We start from the raw sequence: 26,904 nt of genomic DNA on the forward strand, positions 1-26,904 counted from the left end.
AAATGTATGTATCCCATTGAAGAATACCAGCAGAAGTTACTATTATGCCATTATCTGGTATTAATTCTCCTGGATACTACCTCATATTCTCACATCAGAGAAGTAAACTTTAAAGGATGTTGGACACTGTTTTAACATTGATGGCCTATCGTTAGGATAGGTCATCAATGTCTGATCGACTGGGGTCCGATGCCTGGCACACCCTCCGATAAGCTTGTCTCGGTGCCGGAAGTGCTCAGTTCTGTAGTTGCCCCGTCTTCTGATAGCGGCCACAACCGGGTACTGCACATCCGCCTCCCATTTAAATCAATAGGAGGTGGATGTGAAGTATCCGGCCGCTATCAGAAAACAGGACAGCTCCGGAACGGTGCATTTCTGGCCACAGGCTGCTGCCGCTGGCACTGATAACAGTTGATCGGCGAGGGTGCCGGGTGTCGAGCCCTGGCCTATTGGACATTGATGACCTTTTAATAAGGATAAGATATCAATTGTAAAGTAGTGTACAACACTTTTAACAATAAAAGTTAGAATGTAGAATAAAATAAGGGTCTGAGCCCACGATCAGTGTTTGCAGCATTTTGGATGTAGGAAGTTTTCGCAGCGACAAAAATGCTGCGGTGTACAGTACAAGTATAGCTTTCGGTGCACTCGGTCACCATAGAAGCTTCGTACAATCACAGAAACATGGCAATCTGTTTGGTTGTTATGAAGTTTTGATGAATGAACATCTATTTTTTCTTAGCATTTTATAACAGTACATGTCTTATATTTCTTTTATATTTCGTAAACAGATGGAAAAAGACCGTGATGGAGACCGAGATCTATTTCTGGTAATTATGTTATAGAGTTATGCCCCTATGTCTTTAGGTGTAACTATAGGAGTCTCCCTGTACAGGGGTATACAGGTGTAATCCTGGGGTGAGTGGGTGCCAGAGGTGTAGCTAGAGGGGGAAAGGGGTCACACAAAACACATCGGAGTGGGGTCCTGTAACCATGATTACCACTATGGTGGCCCCCCTAATCATAATAGGTAAAGGGGGAACTGAGTAGACGATTATTACTGAGAAAATCGGGATATAAACTTTTAGAAATGAAAAACACTAAATTTGTTTCTCCAGTTTCCCCCGGAGTGATTTTTATGGATGTCAGCCATTTTTGCGTACGTTTTGCAAAACATACAACTTTTTCTACTAAAGAGTCGCAAAAATAGTTGACAGCAGAAAAAAAAAGATCACTTTTGGCATAGAGCAGAATTAATGAATCATGTGCGCCATTTTCATGAATTGGACACAAAACGACATCAACATAAAACACAAGTCAAGAAAGAAAAGTCATTTAAAAAAAAGTAAATGATGAATCGGCCCCGGGTTTTTATATAGAAGAGACGTATTATATAGATAACAATCTCATGAGAATTCAGTTTCCTTCATCTTATCTGAGTCTGTATTTTCCCTTCCAGGCCTATTGACTTTGGAAAATATAAATTTTCGCCCACACTTGAGACAATACCGTAAGTCTGTACAACAAGCGAAATGATTGTATATTTACACTGATGCTGGTAATGGTTCTCACATATTCCTAATGTCAGCCATTAGAGTATGGTACTTCTGCCATTTTGTGTCTGTGTGTATATATATATATTTATATTTATTTATACTGTACGTGATGAAGATAAATGTGGGCTGTCACTCCTGAACACTCTTGTACATTCCACTGATGGCAGCTCCCTTACCATCCAGCTTACCAAAAATGATGTCCCGGATATGGTTGATGGGAGATAAGTGCAGTGAGGAGTCCTGCTTTTGTCTAAAGCCTGCTTTACACCTTGCGATTGTGCATACGATATTGTATGCGATTGTACCCCCCCATCGTATGTGCAGCACGTTCAATTTGTAATACGTGTCGCACAAACGATTATTTCCTGTCTCATGTACTTACCCTTCCATACGACCTCGCTGTGGGCGGCGAACATCCACTTCCTGGAGTGGGAGGGACTTTCGGCGTCACAGCGACGTCACGCGGCAGCCGGCCAATAGAAGCAGAGGGGCGGAGATGAGCGGGAGGTAAACATCCCACCCACCTCCTTCCTTCCGCATTGTCGGCAGGAGCCGCGGGACGCAGGTAAGCTGCTGTTCATCGTTTACGGGGTGTCTCACTGAGCTATGTGTGCTACCTCGGGAACATTGAACAACCTCAAGTTCAATTTTTAGGAATTGAACGATATGCGTGCAATGAACGTTTTAACGTTCAATCGCAATCGCACGTAGCTGTCACATGTTACAATATAACTTATGCCGGATGTGCGTCACTTACAACGTGACCCCGCCGACACATCGTAAGATATATTGTAGCATGTAAAGCCCGCTTTAGACACAGTGATAGCCGGAAATTAGTTTTAGGTTTATGGGTGCAATGCCATAAAGAAGCCTTCACAAGTGAAAATGAACCAGGATCTGTTTTAAAACACAATGCCAGGCCACACATTGCCTACACTACTGTGAGCAGCTTACATGGCCTAAACATAGCACCATGGCCTGCATCATTTCCAGACTTGTCTCCTGTCGAGCACATCTGGGATGTCATTGGTCAGAAAATGCAAAGGGAGCTGTCAGAATCGGATATTGATGATTTACATGAGAAAGTGCGTTCAGGGTAGCAGAACATTCCCCAGTCCACCATTAATAACATGCCAAGGTGTCTAAGTAGATGTATTTCTGCACGTGCAGCTCATGCTCCATCCTGAGTAACACGAGGTGTTCAAAACTTTTTCCAGTTTTTCATCATTTCCATATCATTAACATGTCTGTAGATCCTGTGATTTCATAATTCCATGATTGTTCCTTCTTGGTGTTGCAATTTCCATGTTGTGGAGTGTATATTATGTGCTTTTGAATAGTGAGGAAGATGAGGAGGAAGATGAATTTGAGGACTATAATAGAGACAGTCAGGATATAGGATATTCTGAGATGGATACAGATACAGAGAGCGGATATGACAACATCAGCGAGTAAGTAAAGAATACAGCTACAATCAACTAATTATGTACAAACACTATAGATGGGTATAGGAACTTAATTGATGACTTTTCTTAGGGCAAGCTGCATACATAGGGCAAGATATGCTTATCGTATAAGTTTGCCCTGGCAGACTCCCTTTAACCTATTACCGCTTTATGATGTACATATCAGTCATGAGGACATGTCACCTAGTGCCCCATGATGGATATCTGTGCCACGCTGATTGCATGGTACAGCGTCTCTACCTGTGCGATCAGCTGCAGGAGCAAATATACACGGCAGGTCACCTCTAGCTCGTGAGATTGGTGTTCTGACCAATCCTAGCAGTATAACTGTTTTCAAGAACTTCTTGAGATGGCGACAGAGACAGACAAAAAGAATGGATATGAGAAAGTCAGTGTGTAAGAAAAAAATCTTGCTAATTATATACAGACACTATATATTACACAATATTATATGTATCTCATTGATACTGCGCAGTGTACAGGACACATTCACAGGTAACCAGGACAGGGCCAATGTTAGATTAAGGGTTATTACTGGGGTTTGGATATTACACCCGATGACCCTATAAGTCAGACATGGAGAGGCTATATCTTTATTATTGTACCGTCATGAATATTTATAAAGTGCAGCTTATATCTGGAAGAATCACAACAGGCAATGAGGTTCCTTAATTCTACATGTTTATAGTAGAGGTACTGCTGTGAGGCCTAGAATATTACTATCTTCTCTGATAGGATGGAGGATCAAGACTATATGGATGACAATGACACTGAGGATAATGAAGAATACCCGGATGAGATGGAGGATATGGACAACTACCCGGATGAGATGGAGGATATCGATGACTACCCGGATGATATGGAGGATATTGACAACTACCCAGATGAAATGAAGGACATGGATGACTTCTTGGATGAGATGTATGTTTTCCAAACTAGGATCCCTGAAACTGACTGTTGTCCCAATATCTGGGGTTAATCCTCACTCTACTCGGTCACCAGAAAAGCTTCGTACAATCACAGAAACATGGCAATCTGTTTGGTTGTTATGAAGTTTTGATGAATGAACATCTATTTTTTCTTATCATTTTATAACAGTACATGTCTTATTTTTCTTTTATATTTCTTAAACAGATGGAAAAAGACCGTGATGAACACCGAGATCTATTTCTGGTAATTATGTTATAGAGTTATGCCCCTATGTCTTTAAGTGTAACTATAGGAGTCTCCCTGTACAGGGGTATACAGGTGTAATCCTGGGGTGAGTGGGTGCCAGAGGTGTAGTTAGAGGGGGGAAGGGGTCACACAAAACACATCGGAGTGGGGTCCTGTAACCATGATTACCACTATGGTGCCCCCCCTAATCATAATGGGTAAAGGGGGAACTGAGTAGATGATCATTACTGAGAAAATCAGGATATAAACTATTAGAAATGAAAAACACTAAATTTGTTTCTCCAGTTTCCCCCGGAGTGATTTTTATGGATGTCAGCCATTTTTGCGTACCTTTTGCAAAACCTACAACTTTTTCTACTAAAGAGTCGCAAAAATAGTTGACAGCAGAAAAAAAAAATCACTTTCGCCATAGAGCAAAATTCATGAATCATGTGCGCCATTTTGATGAATTGGACACAAAACAACATCAACATAAAACACAAGTCAAGAAAGAAAAGTCATTTAAAAAAATATGTAAATGATGAATCGGCCCCGTGTTTTTATATAGAAGAGACGTATTATATAGATAACAATCTCATGAGAATTCAGTTTCTTTCATCTTATCTGAGTCTGTATTTTCTCTTCCAGGCCCATTGACTTTGGAAAATTGACATTATTGCCCACTCTTGAGACAATACCGTAAGTCTGTACAACAAGCGAAATGATTGTATACTTACACTGATGCTGGTAATGGTTCTCACATATTCCTAATATCAGCCATTAGAGTAAGGCACTTCTGCCATTTTGTGTCTGTGTGTGTATATATATATATATATATATATATATATATATATATATATATACACACGCTATATGTTTCTATTAAGTAATAGGTCCAAAGTTATAGTATTTATACTGTACGTGATAAAGTTAAATGTCTATTGCCACTCCTGAACACTCCTGTACATTTCTTTATCAATATCCTTGGGTATGCAAATCATCAAGATCCACTGATGGCAGCTCCCTTACCATCCAGCTTACCAAAAATGATGTCCTGGATGTGCTTGATGGGAGATAAGTGCAGTGAGGAGTCCTGCTTTTGTCTTAGACACAGTGATAGCCGGAAATTAGTTTTGGGATTATGGGTGCAATGCCATAAAGAAGCCTTCAAAAGTGAAAATGTACCAGGATCTGTTTAAAAACACAATGCCAGGCCACACATTGCCTACACTACTGTGAGCAGCTTACATGGCCTAAACATAGCACCATGGCCTGCATCATTGCCAGACTTGTCTCCCGTCGAGCACATCTGGGATGTCATTGGTCAGAAAATGCAAAGGGAGCTGCCAGAAGCGGATATTGATGATTTACATGAGAAAGTGCGTTCAGGGTAGCAGAATATTCCCCAGTCCACCATTAATAACATGCCAAGGTGTCTAAGTAGATGTATTTCTGCACGTACAGCTCATGCTCCATCCTGAGTAACACGAGGTGTTCAAAACTTTTTTCCAGTTTTTCATCATTTCCATATCAATAACATGTCTATAGATCAGGGGTCTCAAACACGCGGCCCGCGGGCCGCATGCGGCCCTTCAGGTGGCTTCTTGCGGCCCGCAGGCCCGTGGACCTGGTAAAGATGGCGACCGGTGCAGGGGCCGCAGCTGCCAATTATTTATTTCAGTTTCCAGTTTTGTCTTTGCCGCGCACAGTGAAGTTCTCACTGCAGAACGCAATAACAGCCGCCTGCCAATCAGAGGCAAGCACCTGCTGCATATGACCTCAGATGCTTGCCTGTGATTGGCCAGTGGCTGTTGTGCAGTGAGAACTGCTCTGCACGCGCCGGCCGAAAGTTCAGCGGTGACAGCAGCTGTGATCACCGGGTCCACGTGCCTGCGTGCTGCCGACAGCAGGTGAGAAGAATGTTTTTGTGTGTGTGGGGTTCTGTGTTGCTGGCTGAGGCTGCAGTGTGTGTGTGGCATGCCGTGTGTGTGTGTGATTCTGTTGCTGGCTGAGGCTGCACAGAGAGTGTGTGTGTGTGTGTGTGTGTGTGTGTGTGTGTTAGCTGAGGCTGCACAGGGTGGGGGTGGTGGTGTGAGCTGATGAGGCTGCACAGGGTGGGAGTGGTGGTGTGAGCTGATGAGGCTGCACAGGGTGGGGGGGGTGTGTGTGTGTGTGTGAGCTGAGGCTGCACAGGGTGGGGGGGTGTTAGCTGAGGCTGCACAGGGTGGGGGTGTGTGTGTGTGTGTGTGTATGTGTATGTGTGTGTGTGTGTGTGAGAGCTGAGGCACATTGCTACAAGGGGACAAGGATGCAGACATTTTTACAGAATGGGAAACAAGATGGGGCACATTACTACAAGATGTTGGCCAAAATTACTATGCGGTGGTTATTGTAAAACTGTATTACTTATAAAAAGGGGAAAAAATGTAAAAAAAAGTGTGTATGTATGTATGTGTGTATATATATATATAATATATTACACACTACACATTTGTTATAATGGACAAATGAAAAATGTTCAAAAACAGTGATTCAAGGGTGTATAGAAAGAAAAAATGGTACCACTACCAATGTCACTTTGTCCTGAAAGGAATGCGGCCCCTCAAATTATTTTTTTCCTGTGTGCGGCCCATACACCCAGCCGAGTTTGAGACCCCTGCTATAGATCCTGTGATTTCATAATTCCATGATTTTTCCTTCTTGGTGTTGCAATTTCCATGTTGTGGAGTGTATATTATGTGCTTTTGAATAGTGAGGAAGATGAGGAGGAAGATGGATTTGAGGACTATAATGGAGACAGTCAAGATATAGGACATTGTGAGATGGATACAGATAAAGAAAGCGGATATGATAACATCAGTGGGTAAGTAAAGAATGCAGCTACCATCAACTAATTATGTGCAAACACTATAGATGGGTATAGGAACTTAATTTATGACTTTTCCTAGGGCAAGCTGCATACATAGGGCAAGATACGCTTACTTTATCATATACTTGTGCCCCGGCAGACTCCCTTTAACCTGTTAATGCTTTATGATGTACATATCAGTCATGAGGACATGTCACCTAGTGCCCCATGATGGATATCTGTGCCATACTGATTGCATGGTACAGTGTCTCTACCTGTGCGATCAGCTGCAGGAGCACAACTGATATAGACGGCTGGTCACCTCTGTAACTGCTGGAATTGGTGTTCTGACCAATCCTAGCTGTGCTGCTGTCAATAGTGACAGTGGCACAGAAGGAGATTACTCTGTTAGCCCATTGGCACCCACAGCACCAATCGGTATAGCCAGTGGGTTGATATGGCATCCAGAGACTTGGCAAAGACCTCCAGGTCTGCCATGTACCAAAGCGTACCAGATCCCAACAGAGGCAGGGCCTTATAGATGACCTGTCAGTGAAGGAATAAAGGGACAGTATAATACACAGCACTGCTTGACCAATGCTGTGTATTACTAATGCGATCATAAGATCTCATGTTCAAGTCCCATTCATGGACTAAGAAATGTCATAAAGAAGGGAATTTTGTTTACTTACCGTAAATTCCTTTTCTTCTAGCTCCAATTGGGAGACCCAGACAATTGAGACCCAGACAATTGGGTGTATAGCTATACCTCCGGAGGCCACACAAAGTATTACACTAAAAGTGTAAAGCCCCTCCCCTTCAGCCTATACACCCCCCGTACTGCTACGGGCTCATCAGTTTTGGTGCAAAAGCCAGAAGGAGGAAAAAATTATAAACTGGTTTAAAGTAAATTCAATCCGAAGGAATATCGGAGAACTGAAACCATTCAACATGAACAACATGTGTATACAAAAAACAGGGGCGGGTGCTGGGTCTACCAATTGGAGCTAGAAGAAAAGGAATTTACGGTAAGTAAACAAAATTCCCTTCTTCTTTGTCGCTCCTAATTGGGAGACCCAGACAATTGGGACGTCCAAAAGCAGTCCCTGGGTGGGTAAATAATACCTCATAATAGAGCCGTAATGGCTCCGTCCTACAGGTGGGCAACTGCCGCCTGAAGGACTCGCCTACCTAGGCTGGCATCTGCCGAAGCATAGGTATGCACCTGATAGTGTTTCGTGAAAGTGTGCAGGCTCGACCAGGTAGCTGCCTGACACACCTGCTGAGCCGTAGCCTGGTGTCGCAAGGCCCAGGACGCTCCCACGGCCCTGGTAGAATGGGCCTTCAGTCCTGAGGGAACCGGAAGCCCCGAGGAACGGTAAGCTTCGAGAATTGGTTCCTTGATCCACCGAGCCAGGGTTGATTTGGAAGCTTGTGTCCCTTTACGCTGGCCAGCGACAAGGACAAAGAGTGCATCGGAGCGGCGCAGGGGCGCCGTACGAGAAATGTAGAGTCTGAGTGCTCTCACCAGATCTAACAAGTGCAAATCCTTTTCACATTGGTGAACTGGATGAGGACAAAACGAGGGTAAGGAGATGTCCTGATTGAGATGAAAAGGGGATACCACCTTAGGGAGGAAATCTTGGCGGACGTTGGTTTCCTAGCCTGTCTCATAGTGGCAATGACCTCTTGAGATAATCCTGAAGACGCTAGGATCCAGGACTCAATGGCCACACAGTCAGGTTGAGGGCCGCAGAATTCAGATGGAAAATCGGCCCTTGAGATAGCAAATCTGGTCGGTCTGGCAGTGCCCACGGTTGGCCGACCGTGAGATGCCACAGATCCGGGTACCACGACCTCCTCGGCCAGTCTGGAGCGACGAGGATGGCGCGGCGGCAGTCGGCCCTTATCTTGCGTAACACTCTGGGCAACAGAGCCAGAGGAGGAAACACATAAGGAAGCTGAAACTGCGACCAATCCTGAACTAAGGCGTCTGCCGCCAGAGCTCTGTGATCTTGAGATCGAGCCATGAATGTTGGGACCTTGTTGTTGTGCCGTGACGCCATTAGGTCGACGTCCGGCATCCCCCAGCGGCAACAGATCTCCTGAAACACGTCCGGGTGAAGGGACCATTCCCCTGCGTCCATGCCCTGGCGACTGAGAAAGTCTGCTTCCCAGTTTTCTACGCCCGGGATGTGAACTGTGGATATGGTGGATGCTGTGGCTTCCACCCACAGCAGAATCCTCCGGACTTCCTGGAAGGCTTGCCGACTGCGTGTCCCACCTTGGTGGTTGATGTAAGCCACCGCTGTGGAGTTGTCCGACTGAATTCGGATCTGCTTGCCTTCCAGCCACTGCTGGAACGCTTTTAGGGCAAGATACACTGCCCTGATCTCCAGAACATTGATCTGAAGTGAGGACTCTTGCTGAGTCCACGTACCCTGAGCCCTGTGGTGGAGAAAAACTGCTCCCCACCCTGACAGGCTCGCGTCCGTCGTGACCACCGCCCAGGATGGGGGTAGGAAGGATTTTCCTTTCGATAATGAGGTGGGAAGAAGCCACCACCGAAGGGAAGCTTTGGTTGCTTGAGAGAGGGAGACGTTCCTGTCTAGGGACGTCGGCCTCCTGTCCCACTTGCGTAGGATGTCCCATTGAAGAGGACGCAGGTGAAACTGCGCGAAAGGGGCTGCTTCCATTGCTGCCCCCATCTTCCCCAGGAAGTGCATGAGGCGCCTCAAGGGGTGTGACCGACCTTGAAGGAGAGATTGTACCCCTGTCTGTAGTGAACGCTGTTTGTCCAGCGGAAGCTTCACTATCGCTGGAAGAGTATGAAACTCCATGCCAAGATATGTCAGTGATTGGACCGGTGTCAGATTTGACTTTGGAGAATTGATGATCCACCCGAAACTCTGGAGAATCTCCAGAGTAACGTTGAGGCTGTGTTGGCATGCCTCTTGAGAGGGTGCCTTGACCAGCAGATCGTCTAAGTAAGGTATCACTGAGTGACCCTGAGAGTGGAGGACCGCAACTACTGTAGCCATGACCTTGGTGAAAACCCTTGGGGCTGTCGCCAGGCCGAACGGCAGTGCCGCGAACTGAAGGTGTTCGTCTCCTATGGCGAAGCGCAAGAAGCGCTGATGCTCTGGAGCAATTGGTACGTGGAGATAAGCATCCTTGATATCGATCGATGCTAGGAAATCTCCTTGGGACATTGAGGCGATGACGGAGCGGAGGGATTCCATCCGGAACCGCCTGGTCCTTACGTGTTTGTTGAGCAGTTTTAGGTCCAAAACAGGACGGAAGGACCCGTCCTTCTTTGGAACCACAAACAGGTTGGAGTAGAAACCGTGACCCTGTTGCTGAAGAGGAACCGGGACCACCACTCCTTCTGCCTTCAGAATGCCCACCGCCTGCAGAAGAGCCTCGGCTCGCTCGGGAGGCGGAGATGTTCTGAAGAATCGAGTCGGAGGACGAGAGCTGAACTCTATCCTGTAACCATGAGACAAAATGTCTCTCACCCAACGGTCTTTTACTTGTGGCAGCCAGGTGTTGCAAAAGCGGGAGAGCCTGCCACCGACCGAGGATGCGGTGTGAGGAGGCCGTAAGTCATGAGGAAGCCGCCTTGGTAGCGGCACCTCCGGCGGTCTTTTTAGGGCGTGATTTAGACCGCCATGCGTCGGAGTTCCTCTGACCTTCTGAGGCCTTTTGGACGAGGAGAATTGGGACCTGCCCGTACCCCGAAAGGACCGAAACCTCGACTGTCCCCTCCTCTGTTGGGGTGTTTTTGGTTTGGCCTGGGGTAAGGATGTTTCCTTTCCCTTGGATTGTTTGATGATTTCATCCAATCTCTCACCAAACAAACGGTCGCCAGAAAATGGCAATCCAGTTAAGCACTTTTTGGAAGCCGAATCTGCCTTCCATTCCCGCAGCCACAAGGCCCTGCGTATTGCCACCGAATTGACGGCTGCAACCGCCGTACGGGTCGCAGAGTCCAGGACAGCATTAATAGCGTAGGACGCAAATGCCGACGTTTGAGAGGTTATGGACGCCACCTGCGGCGCAGACGTACGTGTGAGTGCGTCAATTTGCGCCTGACCAGCTGAGATAGCTTGGAGTGCCCATACGGCTGCGAATGCTGGAGCAAAAGACGCGCCGATAGCTTCATAGATGGATTTCAACCAGAGCTCCATCTGTCTGTCAGTGGCATCCTTGAGTGAAGCTCCATCTTCCACTGCAACTATGGATCTAGCCGCCAGTCTGGAGATTGGAGGATCCACCTTGGGACACTGAGTCCAGCCCTTGACCACGTCAGGGGGAAAAGGGTAACGTGTATCCTTAAGGCGCTTGGAAAAACGCTTATCTGGATAAGCTCGGTGTTTCTGGACTGCCTCTCTGAAGTCAGAGTGGTCCAGAAACATACTCTTTGTACGCTTGGGAAACCTGAAACGGAATTTCTCCTGCTGAGAAGCTGACTCCTCCACAGGAGGAGCTGAGGGAGAAATATTCAACATTTCATTGATGGACGCAATAAGATCATTCACTATGGCGTCCCCATCAGGAGTATCAAGGTTGAGAGCGCTTCAGGATCAGAATCCTGATCAGCTACCTCCGCTTCATCATACAGAGAGTCCTCTCGCTGAGACCCTGAACATTGTGATGATGTCGAGGGAATTTCATAGCGAGCTCGCTTAGTCGGTCTGGGGCTGCGGTCCGTGTCAGAGACCTCACCCTGGGATCCATAAGACACCCCAGGAAGACATTGCTGTTCCAACTGAGGGGAACCAGGGGACAATGATTCCACAGTGCCCCTGGCTTGAGATGCCGGCCTGGACTGCAAGGCTTCTAATATCTTAGCCATAGTCTCAGAAAGTCTTTCAGTAAAAACTGCAAACTCCGTCCCTGTCACCTGGACAGTGTTAACAGGTGGTTCTCCCTGGGCCACCCCTAGCAGAGGCTCCGGCTGAGAAAGTGCCACAGGGGCCGAGCATTGCACACAATGAGGGTCAGTGGAACCTGCCGGCAGTATAGCCGTACATGCTGCACAGGCAGCATAGTAAGTCTGTGCCTTGGCACCCTTGCTATTTGTGGACGACATGCTGTTGTCTCCTCTGAGCAATACAGGAGGGTAAATAGCCACAAATCAACAGTGCACCCTACAGTGTAAAGTATAGACTATAATCATATAAACTATAAGTACACTTCTGCACTAGTGGGGCCAGCACCACAGGTGCTGCTTACTGCCTGCGCAAAGCGGTTGTGTGGGCACCAGAATTCCTGCCTGGGTCTCTTTGAGCTTGTCTCTCCTCTCCAGCGTTAGCAGAGCTGAGAGGAATGGCTGCCAGCGTCCTGAGGAGAGGAGGGAGCCGTGGGCGTGACCCAGAAAAGTGCGGGAACTGGTGCCCCACTGTGCAGAGTGAGGGGGGTGGAGTATGCAAAGCATGCTCCAGCCCTCAGTGCTGCCGTGCTGTACAGCGTCCCGCCCTTCCCCTGACTGGCAGGGCTGGGGGCTGGAAGAAAGACACAAACACACTCAGCGACGCTGAAGTGTATAGTGGCACAAATGCAGCCAGCGCTGCTGTCCCCGGTGCACTAGCACACCCAGCAATGCTGGAGTGTTGCTGTGCGCGGTCCCCACGGGGACACAGAGTACCTCCAAGTAGCAGGGCCATGTCCCTGAACGATACTCGGCTCCTATCCAGCAGGGTCCTCAGGAGCTGTGGATGGAGCACGGTCTCCTGTGCCTGGAGACCGATGAGATCCCACTTCACCCAGAGCCCTAATTGAGGGATGGGGAAGGAAAGCAGCATGTGGGCTCCAGCCTCCGTACCCGCAATGGATACCTCAACCTTAACAACACCGCCGACAAGAGTGGGGTGAGAAGGGAGCATGCTGGGGGCCCTGTTATGGGCCCTCTTTTCTTCCATCCGACATAGTCAGCAGCTGCTGCTGACTAAGCTGTGGAGCTATGTGTGGATGTCTGACCTCCTTCGCACAAAGCATAAAAACTGATGAGCCCGTAGCAGTACGAGGGGTGTATAGGCTGAAGGGGAGGGGCTTTACACTTTTAGTGTAATACTTTGTGTGGCCTCCGGAGGCATAGCTATACACCCAATTGTCTGGGTCTCAATTGTCTGGGTCTCCCAATTAGGAGCGACAAAGAAAATTGCTTTTAAATTATTTCAAAAATGTAAAAACACCCTCCTCAAAATTCCAGTTTTCACAATTAAAAAATTGGTTTAATCTGTAAAAATAAAAAACGTACGTTGTAAACAGCTATTATTATAGCATTGTCTTATCTGCAACATGTACTATAAGACTATCATTATTTATCCTGAACACAGCTAAAAATAAAAGAAACAATGCCATAATTACCATTTTTGTACATCACTCTACATTATATACTCGTAAATAGTGAGTAAAAAGTGTGATATCCCCAAATAGTGCCAATAATTACTACAGCCGGTTATGCAACTACCCGGATAAGATGGAGGATATTTCTAACTACCCGGATGAGATGGAGGATATTTACAACTACCCGGATGAAGTTGAGGACATGGACAACTACCCGGATGAAATGGAGGACATGGATGACTTCTTGGATGAGATGTATGTGTTGCATACTAGGATCCCTGAAAGTGACTGTTATACCAATATCTGGGGTTAATCCGCACTCTACTCAGTCACCAGAAAAGCTTCTTACAATCACAGAAAAATGGCAATCTGTTTGGTTGTTATGAAGTTTTGATGAATGAACATCTATTTTTTCTTATCATTTTATAACAGTACATGTCTTATTTTTCTTTTATATTTCTTAAACAGATGGAAAAAGACTGTGACGGAGACCGAGATCTATTTCCGGTAATTATGTTATAGAGTTATGCTCCTATGTCTTTAGGTGTAACTATAGGAGTCTCCCTGTACAGTGGTATAGAGGTGTAATCCTGGGGTGAGTGGGTGCTAAAGGTGTACCGGCCTGAGAGGGGCCCGGCCGCTTCTTCCGCTTCCTCGGGCCGAGCCGCTCGAGGTCCGGGCTCGGGCTGTCGGTGGCACGAGCGCCTCCAGACCGGGGGCCACGTCACTCTTGTTAAGGGGAGTAGGCGGTGGGAGGATGGTGGTCGTGTAACGGGTCGTGACGCCACCCACGGGTCGTGGTGACGGGAGAAGCACCACCGCTGCGGCTGAAGTAATGGCGGACTCGTCCGGGATCGGTGCTGCGGCCGCAGCCGAGATGTTAGCCCCTCCGTGGGTAGGGGCGGTGTGTCCCGGGGCCCGGTGGGGGACTGTGAGGGTTGGTGGTTGTTGTAGTCGGGGTGCAGGACGCCGTGCCGCGGTGTAGTGCATCGTGCCCAGATGGCACTGGTGTACTCACGATTAATTCACACTGAGTCACTGGTAAACCAAAGTTCGGTAGTGGTCGGTCCCCGCGGCCGGCTGCTGATGTCTCCTGTGGGGTTGATGGTGGCCCCTTTTCCCGTGCACCTCTGGATGTTTGTGTTTCGGCCCCCCCTGTCTAAGCAGTGGTGGCCCACTCCCCGGCATTGAGCTGCCGGAGGCGCCCTCGGGTGCCCGCAGGCGCTGGCCCGTTGGGTGTTTGGCCCTTGGCGGTGGCGCTCACCCGGTCTCGGTGGGCTTTTGCCTTCTTTCAGGACATTGGTTGTGGATGAACCCCTGAGGTCCGGCCAGCAATCAGTCAATTCGCCTATACTCAGTGGCTTCTAAGCTAGGACGGGGTCTGAGTACCCTTCTGTTTGGTGCTCCGGTACACGTTTGACTCCCCGGCTCGGGACCGGCGGGCCACAACCCAGGCCCGGTCCGTACGGTTCCGCCGGTTGCTGTACCGGTACTCCTGCAGACGGCCACCACCGCCTGCCTGTCTGATATTTTCCAAGGGGCCCAGGCTCCTACCCGGGTCCCTGACAGCTCTGCAACTCCTGTCACTACTCTCTCCAGAACTTCACTGTTTGAACTTCCTGCCCCAGGACAGTAGTCTCCTCGGTGGGCGTGTCTTTCCGCCTGACTCCGCCCACCTTGTGTGCTCTACTTGCCCTGGGGGAGGCATCAGGTCTCCCTATCGGGTGACATGTATGTGACCTCACAGGGGATGGGGGTGTGTGTGTATGTGGCTGATGTAATTACCTGTGACCCCTGGGGTCCAGGGCGTCACAGAGGCGTAGATAGAGGGGGGAAGGGGTCACACAAAACACATTGGAGTGGGGCCCTGTAACCATGATTACAAATATGGTGCCCACCCTAATCATAGTGGGTAAAGGGGGAACTGAGCAGATGGTCATTACTGAGAAAATCAGGATATAAAGTTTTAGAAATGAAAAAAACACTAAATTTGTTTCTCCAGTTTCCCCCGGAGTGATTTTTATGGATGTCAGCCATTTTTGCATACCTTTTGCCAAACATACAACGTTTTCTGCTAAAGAGTCGCAAACATATTTGACAGCAAAAAAAAAAAAACATCACTTTCGGCATAGAACAAAATTCATGAATCATGTGCGCCATTTTGATGAATTGGACACAAAACGACATCAACATAAAACACAAGTCAAAATAGAAAAGTCATTTAAAAAAAATGTAAATGATGAATCGGCCCCGTGTTTTTATGTAGAAGAGACGTATTATATAGATAACAATCTCATGAGGATTCAGTTTCTTTCACTTTATCTGAATCTGTATTTTCTCTTCCAGGCCCATTGATTTTGGAGACTTTACATTTCGGACCACACTTGAGACAATACTGTAAGTCTGTACATCAAGCGAATATATACTTACACTGATGCTGGTAATGATTCTCACATACTCCTAATATCAGCCATTAGAGTATTGTACATCTGCCATTTTGTGTGTATATATATATACACGCTATACGTTTCTATTAAGTAATAGATCCAAAGTTATAGTATTTATACTGTACGTGATAAAGTTAATTGTGGGTTGTCACTCCTGAACACTCCTGTACATCGGGTAATCAATATCCTTGGGTATGCAAATCATCAAGATCCACTAATGGCAGCTCCCTTACCATTAAGGCTGACATGATAAAGATAAAGCAATGACAGATATAGATATATTTCAGAAAGTCAGTGGGTAAGTATCCAGCTACAATAATAAGCCTAAAGTGAACTTCTTAGCACGATTTTATAATGCACAGTACAGACATTGCTGTAATGTCGCTGTAATACTGGGTACACTGACACCTTTGGTGAAGAAATCCACTTTCTGGTTCTATAACCATTTGTAGTTTTCTGATAATTAGCTTTCGGGTCAAAGGGGCCAAACTGTACACTGGGTCTTCTCCTCCCTGTCTGTGATTCCCCAACCTCTACACCTACTTCCGGTCTGTGGTTGACCTGCCTTCTCTGATTGAAATTTCAGAAGTGACCTGTCATTCTCAGACGGGAGACAGGTGGAGGGGCCAGAGGAATCACAGACAGGGAGGAAAAAACACAGTGCATTTTCCAGCCCCTGTGCATCAAAATCTAATTAGCAGAAAACTTCAAATGGTTAAAGAAACACAAAGCCAATTTCTTCACCAAAGGTATTCATGTAATCAGTATCACAGTGCTTTTACATTTACGTCTTTAATCCACATTACTTAATCGTGCTGGCAGGTTCTTTTTAAAGAGATTTTCTTTTCCATTTTCAAACAAACCCAATTGCAGTTTATTACTTTAAAAAACAACTGTGCTTTAGTCACCCTCCCGGGGTCCAGAGCCGAGTCTCCGCCGCTCTTCCTGGTGTCTGTTATTGGCTGCGGTGCTGACATCATATCAAAATCGCTGTCACCAATAATGGAGCTCAGCAGCTTTTGTTATGGAAAGATTAGTGCTGCAACAATAACCGGGAGCGGAAACTCAGGCGCTGGACCCAGACAGGGTATGTAAAAAACAGTCTGTGTCTTTAAAACCAACTGCAGCCTATAAAACAGGTTCTACAATGGAAAACCCCTTTAAGGTGTGGAGACGGCGTATGTAACTATATCATGGTGTCATTCAGCATCTGTATATTGGCATCATTTAGTCACAGGAGGCGACAAGCACTTATATTAATGACGATTGTTTATGGCGTCTCTGGTGTGGAGGCTTCATGGATAAATGCTCTAGAAACACCTCTGCAGAAACAAAAACCTTTCTATGTTCTGTATTATTCATCAGTGAAGAAGAGGAAAAAGTCATTGAGGAAGGAGATGAAGAAAGACAGAATATGGGACGTGTGAAGATGAAAACACAGGCAGATAAGGATGAACTGGAAAATGCCAGTCGGTAAGTAGAGAAGGCAGCGGCCATGAGCTCACCGTAGAGCTCACCGGATTTCACCAGGCAATGTCCAGATTATCACACAGATCTATTTACCGGAGTGTTTTCTTACCATTAGAATCCATGTGAGAACGGCTGTACAATCCTTTGTGAAAGTTTACACTCCATCTCCCACACCCAGCCTGATTGAGCATGGAAGACCAATACCTCCACAATGGACACATTTTTGATATTTTGATGGATAAACCAGATCCTGTTACTTGGCCGGGCACAAATATGTTAGCCACAGCTTCTTATTTGTTCCTATGGGCTCTTATCAATATTTTTCTTTGTCTTATTGTCCAATGAATCTCATAAATTGGCTTCGGTTGATTAGGATACATTCCCACGCATTGTAGAGGCAGTGTCATCCCTCCTGCGGAGACGCTAGTGTTCTCCACAGAAGAAAGCAGCGTCCGTGCCCATGATCAGGATTCTGGGTGCAGTGTCATCCCTCCTGCGGAGACGCTAGTGTTCTCCACAGAAGAAAGCAGCGTCCAGGCCCATGATCAGGATTCTGGGTGCAGTGTCATCCCTCCTGCGGAGACGCTAGTGTTCTCCACAGAAGAAAGCAGCGTCCGTGCCCATGATCAGGATTCTGGGTGCAGTGTCATCCCTCCTGCGGAGACGCTAGTGTTCTCCACAGAAGAAAGCAGCGTCCAGGCCCATGATCAGGATTCTGGGTGCAGTGTCATCCCTCCTGCGGAGACGCTAGTGTTCTCCACAGAAGAAAGCAGCGTCCAGGCCCATGATCAGGATTCTGGGTGCAGTGTCATCCCTCCTGCGGAGACGCTAGTGTTCTCCACAGAAGAAAGCAGCGTCCGTGCCCATGATCAGGATTCTGGGTGCAGTGTCATCCCTCCTGCGGAGACGCTAGTGTTCTCCACAGAAGAAAGCAGCGTCCAGGCCCATAATCAGGATTCTGGGCGCAGTGTCATCCCTCCTGCGGAGACGCTAGTGTTCTCCACAGAAGAAAGCAGCGTCCAGGCCCATGATCAGGATTCTGGGCGCAGTGTCATCCCTCCTGCGGAGACGCTAGTGTTCTCCACAGAAGAAAGCAGCGTTCGTGCCCATGATCAGGATTCTGGGTGCAGTGTCATCCCTCCTGCGGAGACGCTAGTGTTCTCCACAGAAGAAAGCAGCGTCCATGCCCATGATCAGGATTCTGGGCGCAGTGTCATCCCTCCTGCGGAGACGCTAGTGTTCTCCACAGAAGAAAGCAGCGTCCAGGCCCATGATCAGGATTCTGGGCGCAGTATCATGCCTCCTGCGCAGACGCTAGTGTTCTCCACAGAAGAAAGCAGCGTCCGTGCTCATGATCAGGATTCTGGATGCAGTGTCATCCCTCCTGCGGAGACGCTAGTGTTCTCCACAGAAGAAAGCAGCGTCTGTGCCCATGATCAGGATTCTGGGCGCAGTGTCATCCCTCCTGCGGAGACGCTAGTGTTCTCCACAGAAGAAAGTAGCGTCCAGGCCCACGATCAGGATTCTGGGCGCAGTATCATGCCTCCTGCGCAGACGCTAGTGTTCTCCACAGAAGAGAGCAGTGTCCGTGCCCATGATCAGGATTCTGGGCGCAGTGTCATCCCTCCTGCGGAGACGATAGTGTTCTCCACAGAACAAAGCAGCGTCCAGGCCCATGATCAGGATTCTGGGTGCAGTGTCATCCCTCCTGCGGAGACGCTAGTGTTCTCCACAGAAAAAATCAATGTCCGTGTCCATGATCAGGATTCTGAGTGCAGTGTCATCCCTCCTGCGGAGACGCTAGTGTTCTCCACAGAAGAAAGCAGCGTCCATGCCCATGATCAGGATTCTGGGCGCAGTGTCATTCCTCCTGCGGAAACGCTAGTGTTCTCCACAGAAGAAAGCAGCGTCTAGGCCCATGATCAGGATTCTGGATGCGGTGTCATCCCTCCTGCGGAGATGCTAGTGTTCTCCACAGAAGAAAGCAGCGTCCATGCTCATGATCAGGATTCTGGATGTGGTGTCATTCCTCCTGCGGAGACGATAGTGTTCTCCACAGAAGAAGGATTCTGGATGCAGTGTCATCCCTGCTGCAGAGATGCTAGTGTTCTCCACAGAACAAAGCAACGTCCGTGCCCATGATCAGGATTCTGGGTGCAGTGTCATCCCTCCTGCGGAGACGCTAGTGTTCTCCACAGAAGAAAGCAGCGTCCAGGCCCATAATCAGGATTCTGGGCGCAGTGTCATCCCTCCTGCGGAGACGCTAGTGTTCTCCACAGAAGAAAGCAGCGTCCAGGCCCATAATCAGGATTCTGGGCGCAGTGTCATCCCTCCTGCGGAGACGCTAGTGTTCTCCACAGAAGAAAGCAGCGTCCGTGCCCATGATCAGGATTCTGGGTGCAGTGTCATCCCTCCTGCGGAGACGCTAGTGTTCTCCACAGAAGAAAGCAGCGTCCATGCCCATGATCAGGATTCTGGGCGCAGTGTCATCCCTCCTGCGGAGACGCTAGTGTTCTCCACAGAAGAAAGCAGCGTCCAGGCCCATGATCAGGATTCTGGGCGCAGTATCATGCCTCCTGCGCAGACGCTAGTGTTCTCCACAGAAGAAAGCAGCGTCCGTGCCCATGATCAGGATTCTGGATGCAGTGTCATCCCTCCTGCGGAGACGCTAGTGTTCTCCACAGAAGAAAGCAGCGTCTGTGCCCATGATCAGGATTCTGGGCGCAGTGTCATCCCTCCTGCGGAGACGCTAGTGTTCTCCACAGAAGAAAGTAGCGTCCAGGCCCATGATCAGGATTCTGGGCGCAGTATCATGCCTCCTGCGCAGACGCTAGTGTTCTCCACAGAAGAGAGCAGTGTCCGTGCCCATGATCAGGATTCTGGGCGCAGTGTCATCCCTCCTGCGGAGACGATAGTGTTCTCCACAGAACAAAGCAGCGTCCAGGCCCATGATCAGGATTCTGGGTGCAGTGTCATCCCTCCTGCGGAGACGCTAGTGTTCTCCACAGAAAAAATCAATGTCCGTGTCCATGATCAGGATTCTGAGTGCAGTGTCATCCCTCCTGCGGAGACGCTAGTGTTCTCCACAGAAGAAAGCAGCGTCCATGCCCATGATCAGGATTCTGGGCGCAGTGTCATTCCTCCTGCGGAAACGCTAGTGTTCTCCACAGAAGAAAGCAGCGTCTAGGCCCATGATCAGGATTCTGGATGCGGTGTCATCCCTCCTGCGGAGACGCTAGTGTTCTCCACAGAAGAAAGCAGCGTCCATGCTCATGATCAGGATTCTGGATGTGGTGTCATTCCTCCTGCGGAGACGATAGTGTTCTCCACAGAAGAAGGATTCTGGATGCAGTGTCATCCCTGCTGCAGAGATGCTAGTTTTCTCCACAGAACAAAGCAACGTCCGTGCCCATGATCAGGATTCTGGATGGTGCGATCCTTCACTGTGCTCTTTCGCTGACAACACTCGTGTTTCTGCAGTATAAATTATTAGCACCTCTTAATGATGAGTGAAGTACAGAGAAAACATTTGTGCCCGATTCCTCATTGCCTTTGCACCTTTTTTGTTTAGTTTCTGTCTTTTCTTCGTTTGCACACAATTCATTTTTCTCCTTGCGTCTTTTTGGTCTTATTTATACGTCTTCACCTGTTTTGCGATTTTCTTCCACGTTGTTGGGGAGTTGATGATTCCAGATGTTTTCAGCTAATTCCGCTAATCCACAGCACATATAATGTAAAGGCCCCGTTACACACAGAGATAAATCTTTGGCAGATCTGTGGTTGCAGTGAAATCATGGACATATTGTTCCATTTGTACACAGCCACAAACCAGGCACTGATTGTCTATAATTTCACTGCAACCACAGATCTGCCACAGATCTGCCACAGATCTGCCACAGATCTGCCACAGATCTGCCACAGATCTGCCACAGATCTGCCTCTGTGTGTGACAGGGCCTTTACTCTTCCATCTCAGGAAATCATTGTCCTTTATATGTTTATTACTTTGCATGGATTTGCTCTATATGTATTATATTGTAATGGGATTGTATTTTGTCTCCAGGAGCTACAGACAATGGAGGAGATTGTTGAGGTAAATGCAGGAGTTTTATGTTGTGTTACTTTTCATTGTGAATAATGGGGATTAATAATAAACCAAGCTTGATGTCTCTTCTGCATTCCTGTATGGAGACATTACAGGGGATTTCATGGTTTTCAGTCTTCTGTACAGAGCGCAATGTAGAGAATACACAGCTTGTGCCCCCCGTCACCAATCCCACATGCACTAAGCGGGGGTCTCTCATCACCATCATTATCCAGGCTTCTCTATCATATACCAGTCCTTTGGGTGTCTATATTGTGCTCAGTGAATACTAATGTATACTGTGTGTTACATATTAAAGCACCACTGCGACATTCTTTTGTATTTCACCCCATCAGTGGCATCACTAATGCATGTTCCCTGGCCCAGGTAAAATACTTACCAGCCGCTGTCTTCTGCATTTCCCGTTCTGCCATCTTGTGACTGCAGCTTCTGATTGGCCAAAAGTCAGAGGTAACGGTCACAACCTCTCAGTCTATGAGAATTTCATTTTGGCTCTCATAGATTTGCATTGAGAAGTGACCTCGGGTTTGTCCAGCAAACAGTGGAGATCCGGCAGGTCACAACTAGCAGAACAGGACCAGAGCAAAGCCAAGAACAGCTGAAGACGGCAGCTGGTAAGTATTTTACTAAACGCAAGGAGCATATATTACTGATACCTCTCTGGTGGTGAAATAACAAACAATGCTGAGTGCTTTAAGAAAGACAGGAAGAACATATAATGACCATAGTCATCTAGATAAAACTTCAGTCCCCTAACAGAATGATAAATGCATATAGTCCTCTAGGAAGGTAGGATCAGAGAAAAGCCTGTCAGGAATCCTGATGTTCTCGAAATCTGGTTTCAAGTCTAAATGGGACTTTACACGCAACAACATTGCTAACGAGATATCGCTGGGGTCACAGAATTCGTGACGCACATCCGGCCTCGTTAGCAACATCGTTGCGTGTGACAACATACGAGCGACCACTAACGATGCAAAATACTCACCAAATCGTTGATTGTTGACATGTCGTCCATTTTCCAAATGTCGTTGCTGATTTTGGACGCAGGTTGTTCGTCGTTCGTGAGGCAGTACACATCGCTACATGTGACACCCCAGGAACAACGAACAACACCTCCTCCGGCAACGAGGTGGGCGTGTCTTTCATGCGGCTGCTCTCCGCCCCTCCGTTTCTATTGGACGCCTGCCGTGTGACATTGCTGTGACGCCGCACGAACCGCCCCCTTAGAAAAAAGGCTGTTCACCGCCCGTAGCAACGTCGCTAGGAAGGTAAGTACGTGTGACGGGTCCTAGCGATATTATGCGCCACAGGCAGTGATTTGCCCATGACGCACAAACAACGGGGGCGGGTGCTTTCACGAGCGACATCGCTAGCGATGTCGTTGCGTGTAACACCCCCTTAAGTCTTTTTGACCAATGTTCCCCCAAGACTCATGTTCTCTCACATTTGTCTCACATTTGCTTTTTTCTTGATTTAGATTCTTTCGAGAAACTTTCTCCTGCTGCTGCAGTATCCAGACATCAGAATGACCGGTAATTATATAATATCAGGGGCGTATATAGAAATCATGGGGCTCAGAGCAAAGTCCTAATGGTTTGTCCCTACCTCCATATATTGAAAAAAATACTATGCGTATTTGTCAGTGTACATAGCAGTGCCACACATACTATGCCAAAATACTACTAAAAGCCAAATAGCTCCATACATAGAAGATAAACTAATAGCAGTGATGGACAGCGCACGATTCATCAAAGGGGTTTGACAGAAATCTGGGGAAAAACTTTGATAATTCACAAAATTTTTGTGCAGCTCGAGGTTGTGTAAAAACTTTCATTCACTTCTACATTCCTTATATAGGACTATTTTATATTGTATCTGGGGGCGCACCCCTATATATACTCAAAACACTTATCCACTAGGGATACAAAGGGTGCATGAAAACCAAAAATATGGATAAAATTGTAATACCTTATTTTATTGAGCAGTGGTAAAGACACAGACTAAAAATTAGCCAGATGTCCACTGGGGGCAGCATCGTACCGGATATCAATAGTGATTTATGAAGAGTCTATATAGCTGAATATAATGACGTTAACTGAAAAATAACACCGGACAATTAGCACTTTTGGTAAAGCATGTACCCACATAAATCAGGACGTATGATGGTAAAATATTGTAATTAACCATCACATGTAAAAGAATAGTAATGTAAATGAATAAGTGTGTTCAGTGGGCTAAATAGCCAGTAGTACTACAAGTGAAACAAGCATTGAGCCGGCGCTTGCTGTTATCATCCCATATTGACGTCTACATTACAACAGGTCTGTACTCATTTATACTTGTGTTCTCACTATGGTCTGGATACACTTCATATGTTACTAAGGTCTGCTCTTCACCTTTGGTTGCTCAGCTATTGTTTCACTTGTAGTACTACTGGCTATTTAGCCCACTGAACACACATTCATTTACATTACTATTCTTTTACATGTGATAATTAATTGCAATATTTTACCATCATCTGTGGGAACATGCGTTATCAAAAGTGCTAATTGTCCAGTGTTATTTTTCAATTAAAGGGAACCTGTCATCACTTTTTTTTGTCTATAAGCTGCGGCCACCACCACAGGGCTCTTATATACAGCATTCTAACATGCTGTATATAAGAGCCCAGGCTGCTGTGACTACATAAAAAACACTTTATAATACTTACCTAACGGTCGCGCTGCGGTGGAATTGGGTCACGGAGGCGTCTCCGTTGTCCGGTGCCGGCGGCGCCTCTTTCGGCCATTTTCGTCCTCCTTCTTCTGAAGCCTGTGTGCATGACGCGTCTACATCATACACACTCGCCGGTCCAGCGCAGGCGCACTACAATACTTTGATCTGCTCTGCTCAGGGCAGATCAAAGTGCACCTGCTCAGGACCTGAATGTTGGCGAGTGTGGATGACGTCGGACACGTCATGCACCGCGGCTTCAGAAGAAGGAGGTCAAAGATGGCCGAAAGAGGCGGCGCCGGACAACAAAGACGCCTCCGTGACCCGATTCCATCACAGCGCGACTGTTAGGTAAGTATTATAAAGTGTTTTTATGTTCTCACAGTGGCCTGGGCTCTTATATACAGCATGTTAGAATGCTGTATATAAGAACCCTGTGGTGGTGACCGCAGCTTATAGCCAAAACAAGTGGTGACAGGTTCCCTTTAACGTCATTATGTTCCGCTATATAGAATCTTCATATATAAACTATTGATATCTGATACGATGCTGCCCCCCAGTGGACATCTGGCTAATTTTTAGTCTGTCCTTTTAATCACTGTTTAATAAAATAAAGTGTCACAATTTTATCAATATTTGGGGTTTCATGCACCTTTGTATCTCTAGTGGATAATGATATCAACTTTTGGCATTTCAGTTTCGAACAGCACCGACACAAAGGGCAGAGCTGGGATGGGGTAAAGGCGTGGGGGCATGATGCCACAGCTCATCTAATTCATGACGGACCTCCCACCAGAAATCTTTCTCGGAGTCACGACCTCCACTCTGCACTGCTCTGACTCTTGTATGTTGCTGTATCTGGTATCTGGGGGGGGCTGAGCTGTCCGTCTGGTTATGTTCTGTGTTATTCTCCATGCTGGTTCTGGGAAGGGTGGAATCACTCAGGGGTTGTTACTCTCCAGTGCTTGCTCTGCTTTTCTAGTGTTCAGCTTTCCCCAGTCTGGTATCAGTCGCACTTCTTGCATGTAGTGCAGTGTGGGCGCCTGTGTTTGTGATCTCTGTTTTCTGACCTGGACTGACTTTGGTTTTTCTCTTCCTGATTTTAATAATAATAATAATAATAATAATAATAATAATAATAATAATAATCTTTATTTCTATAAGCTCTAACATATTCCGCAGCACTTCTGACCCCTTGACCATCACTTGTTTTTGCTTTCGTTTAGTGCCTGGATCCTTGTCTGACTCTACTGGCATACCAAACTTGGCTTGTTTTTGGACCACGTATCTGGATTCTCCTATTGTACTGCGACCTCTCCTGGACACGACCTCGGCTTGTTTTTTGACCACGTCTCTGGATTCTCCTAATGTACTGCGACCTCTCCTGGACACAACCTCGGCTTGTTTTTGGACCACGTATCTGGATTCTCCTATTGTACTGCGACCTCTCCTGGACACGACCTCGGCTTGTTTTTTGACCACGTCTCTGGATTCTCCTAATGTACTGCGACCTCTCCTGGACACGACCTCGGCTTGTTTTTTGACAACGTATCTGGATTCTCCTATTGTACTGCGACCTCTCCTGGACACGACCTCGGCTTGTTTTTGGACAACGTCTCTGGATTCTCCTAATGTACTGCGACCTCTCCTGGTACCGACCCCGGCTTGAATGACCACTCTATCATTGGACATACTAAAAAGAATTAAAAAAAAAAGAATAAATAAAAGAATGAATATGATAACTTCTTTGTCCCAAATTATAGAAATGAATAATAGGTATCATAGACATGGGATGAATAAGTAATATATGCTAAAAGACCTGTTTTTCCAGGATAACCTTGTATGCGGCTTGATTCCTACGTCCTTCGCAAAGTTTAATCTGCCCAATTTCTAGAGTTAGGTAATCTTCTCTAATGAGTCTAATTTTCATCTTTGCCCAACACCTGGTTGTCTACTGCTTAGGCGGAGACCTGGAGAGGTGTACAAGCCACAGTGTCTTGCACTCACTGTAATAGTTGGTGAAGGATCGGTGATGATGTGGGGATGCTTCAGCAAGGCTGGAATTAAGCAGACTAAACTTTGCGAAGGACGTATGCATCAAGCAGCATACAAGGTTATCCAGGAAAAACAGTTGCTTCCTTCTGCTCAGGCAATGTTCCCCAACACTGAGGACTAGTAATCAATGAATCAATGTGTGGATGAAGTACCACCACATCAAAACCCTGTCATGCTCAGCCCAATCTCCTGACCTGAACCCCATTGAAAACCTCTGGAATGTAGTCAAGAGAAAGATGGATAGTCACAAGCCATCAAAGAAAGAAGACCTGCTTACATTTTTTCACCATGACTGGCAAAAGCAGTGTGAAAGACTGGTGGAAAGCATGCCAAGACGCATGAAAGCTGTGATTAAAAATCATGGTTATTCAACAAAATATTGATTTCTGAACTCTTCCTGAATTAAAACATTATTAGTATTGTTGTTTCTAAATGATTATGAACTTGTTTTCTTTGCATTATTTGAGGTCTGAAAGCAATGCATTGCTTTGTTATTTTGACCATTTCTCATTTTCAGAAAATAAATACAAAATCTTTTGCTTGGAAATTCAGAGACATTGTCAGTAGTTTATAGAATAAAAGAACAATTTACATGTTACTCAAAAATATATCTATAATATCAGAAAAACTGACAATTTTGCAGTGGTCTCTTAATTTTTGCCAGAGTTGTGTATATTGTGTGCAGAATTATTAGGCAAATGAGTATTTTGCTCACATGATACTTTTTATACATGTTA

At 46.7% G+C, this 26,904-nt stretch overlaps 1 protein-coding gene across 1 annotated transcript in view; it reads left to right on the forward strand.

Annotated features, from left to right (window-relative positions):
- Positions 1–26,480, forward strand: part of LOC142312041 (uncharacterized) — a 141,839-nt gene extending 115,359 nt beyond the window's left edge. The window contains exons 12-25 of the mRNA XM_075350952.1: positions 792–830; positions 1,460–1,510; positions 2,897–3,007; positions 3,758–3,943; positions 4,157–4,195; positions 4,826–4,876; positions 6,930–7,040; positions 13,467–13,631; positions 13,845–13,883; positions 15,723–15,773; positions 17,189–17,296; positions 21,356–21,385; positions 22,878–22,932; positions 25,339–26,480. Of these exons, the coding sequence (XP_075207067.1) occupies positions 792–830; positions 1,460–1,510; positions 2,897–3,007; positions 3,758–3,943; positions 4,157–4,195; positions 4,826–4,876; positions 6,930–7,040; positions 13,467–13,631; positions 13,845–13,883; positions 15,723–15,773; positions 17,189–17,296; positions 21,356–21,385; positions 22,878–22,929 (1,033 nt within the window). The 3' untranslated portion in view covers positions 22,930–22,932; positions 25,339–26,480. The remainder of the gene's footprint in view (positions 1–791; positions 831–1,459; positions 1,511–2,896; positions 3,008–3,757; positions 3,944–4,156; positions 4,196–4,825; positions 4,877–6,929; positions 7,041–13,466; positions 13,632–13,844; positions 13,884–15,722; positions 15,774–17,188; positions 17,297–21,355; positions 21,386–22,877; positions 22,933–25,338) is intronic.
- Positions 26,481–26,904: the final 424 nt, after the last annotated feature.

The sequence above is a fragment of the Anomaloglossus baeobatrachus genome, chromosome 1, assembly GCF_048569485.1.
Source record: "Anomaloglossus baeobatrachus isolate aAnoBae1 chromosome 1, aAnoBae1.hap1, whole genome shotgun sequence".
Taxonomy (NCBI): domain Eukaryota; kingdom Metazoa; phylum Chordata; class Amphibia; order Anura; family Aromobatidae; genus Anomaloglossus; species Anomaloglossus baeobatrachus.